General features: G+C 36.3%; 1 protein-coding gene across 1 annotated transcript; it reads right to left on the bottom strand.

Annotated features, from left to right (window-relative positions):
- Window positions 1-1,470: 1,470 nt before the first annotated feature.
- Window positions 1,471-1,941, bottom strand: LOC122063741 (small polypeptide DEVIL 4-like). The gene has a single exon (XM_042627445.1). The coding sequence runs from the start codon at window positions 1,813-1,815 to the stop codon at window positions 1,675-1,677; it is 141 nt and encodes a 46-aa protein (XP_042483379.1). The 5' UTR covers window positions 1,816-1,941; the 3' UTR covers window positions 1,471-1,674.
- Between the last annotated feature and the right edge of the window lie 216 nt (window positions 1,942-2,157).

Below are 2,157 nucleotides of genomic sequence, written 5' to 3'. Positions count from 1 at the left end.
ACAGTTCTAATAGAACGGTCAAGATTTAAATCTAAATCTTATTAAATATAAATAAAAATAAATAGACAGAGAGATTTAATGAAGTTCACACTTTAATATGATATATATAATTCACTATATAATGGAAGCAAGAACTCTTTCCTGAAAACTCTTAAACGAAAATATCTCCAAATCCCATTTTTCTCATCTCATTTATTTATACAACATCGGCTCACATTAGTCAGATTGTATCATATCTTTATCGGAAGCCCCAACACCCTCAGACGAGATCAGTGATGAAATTCAACTTAGACCGTACTATCATCACAGACCTCAAGAAAATCCCATTTGAAACTACACCAAAAGATGTCAGAATGTGTGAATCCTCAAAGACGAGTATAAGAATTCAAAACACACGTAACAAATCTCTATTTTGTGATTGCTTAGTGTGTGGCAAGAAGGCTGGCCTGTAGCCTACAGGGTTTTCTGAGTCCTCAACTTTGGAACCTTTTGCTTTTGCTTTTGCTTTGTTTCATCATCCAAGTCCTTCTCTGTTTGGAAGATTTTGTATTGGATTATTGCTTTTGTAAAGGAAAAGTACCCTTATATTAAATTAAACCGAAAGATAATTAGGAGTCAAGCATGATAATATCTCTCTAAACTTTTGACTAATATCAATTACATAGATATGAGCCTCTTTAAAAAGAAAGAGTACGGTATCTATGTAATTGGTATTAGTCAAAAGTTTAGAGAGATATCATGATATTGACCCTTCCACTAACAAAAGTTATTAGTGGATAATCCTCAATCTCATCCCTCAAAGTTCTCATAGTTATACTATGATGATCACAGCTTGACATAACGAAAGATGGGTTGCTTTGAACTATAATATGGTGATAAAATCAGATATGATCAATGTACCATGATTGCAAAATCCAAACTTAAGAGTGGCTCCCATCAATAATCCAAAGACATAATCTCACTTAAAACAATTATGAAGATTTCATCAGCAAAAGCCCAAACCAGCCAAATCAGAATGCAATGAGTGAATTCAATATCCTACACTGTTGATATTCACTTTCTTCTCATGGAAAATGCAAAAAAGAAAAGGTTGGGGACTTGGGTTCCTAAAGTCTTCTTTTCTAGGTTTTATTTATTTATTTGAAAGGTCCATTTTACACTACAGATTACAGAACCATAGTTTCTCTATTTTCATTTGAAAGTGTAAAAGGAAAACTTTTCAGAAACCAATGGAAAATTCCTACTTTTTTTCTGCAAAAAGGTTTTCCTATTTTGAGAAATGTTTTTCTGCAAAGTTTTTCCTATTTTACCACAGAGCCATGCCTGATCTACTTTGGAGCTACACCAAACATGGTAATTAATAATATTACTCTTCACAAAGTAATTGGTTAGGTGAGAACTCAAGTAGAACAGAAGGTGTTGAAAGTGCCATCTACCCATATAGACAAGCTACCTGGTGTAAGCCAAGGATTTGAAGAAAAAATTTTCATTGTAGGATATTTTCCCAAATGGGCATTTCTGATACAAAACTGAGTAAAATTCTCATAACATTGGCCTTTCTGCTATTTACACTCAAAAGAGAAGAAGAGAAAAAGAAGAAAAAAAAAAAGGCGGTAGGTCGACAACGATGATCCCCGGCGACTAGGGAAATATTTAACGTCTCCACCAAGCAGTTCAATCATGCCAGCAGAGAAGCATGACTACACATCTCCTTATTATGTAGAGTCTGCCTCTCTGTTCTCTGATGATACCTCCAAGTCCTCTGCTTGATAGTCTTCTCTTAGAGGAACCCATCGAACTATTGCTCATCTTCATCTTCTTCAACTAATTCTCCTGTGTGTATCTACTCTTCCACTCTGATGTTCACTTCCTTGAATGCCTTTCTTTTGCCTTTTTGTGAGTGAGTGAGGTTGAAAACTTTGAAGGGGAAGCAATGGGCAAGGCCTTCTTATAGAGAAGAGCTTATAGAGAGGGTGTTGTGGTCCATACTCACCTCAGGTCCAGTAAAGAAGCAAAGAGTTGGGGCATCAAGGGGCGTGCTATGCCCCCCAAACCTCTCCAGAGTCCAGACAACAAACTTTGGGTCCCACCCACTTGGAATCCATTCGCCAACCACAACCCAAAAAATTAAGATAAACTAATCAGCCCCTCTTCCCC

Source organism: Macadamia integrifolia, unplaced genomic scaffold, assembly GCF_013358625.1.
Source record: "Macadamia integrifolia cultivar HAES 741 unplaced genomic scaffold, SCU_Mint_v3 scaffold1439, whole genome shotgun sequence".
Taxonomy (NCBI): Eukaryota; Viridiplantae; Streptophyta; class Magnoliopsida; order Proteales; family Proteaceae; genus Macadamia; species Macadamia integrifolia.
Note: the sequence above shows the minus strand (reverse complement) of the source record. Positions and strands in the feature narration are given on the sequence as shown.

Coding starts and splice junctions, on each gene's coding strand:
- LOC122063741 (XM_042627445.1), bottom strand. CDS start 1,815: ATGAAGATGAGCAATAGTTCGATGGGTTCCTCTAAGAGAAGACTATCA.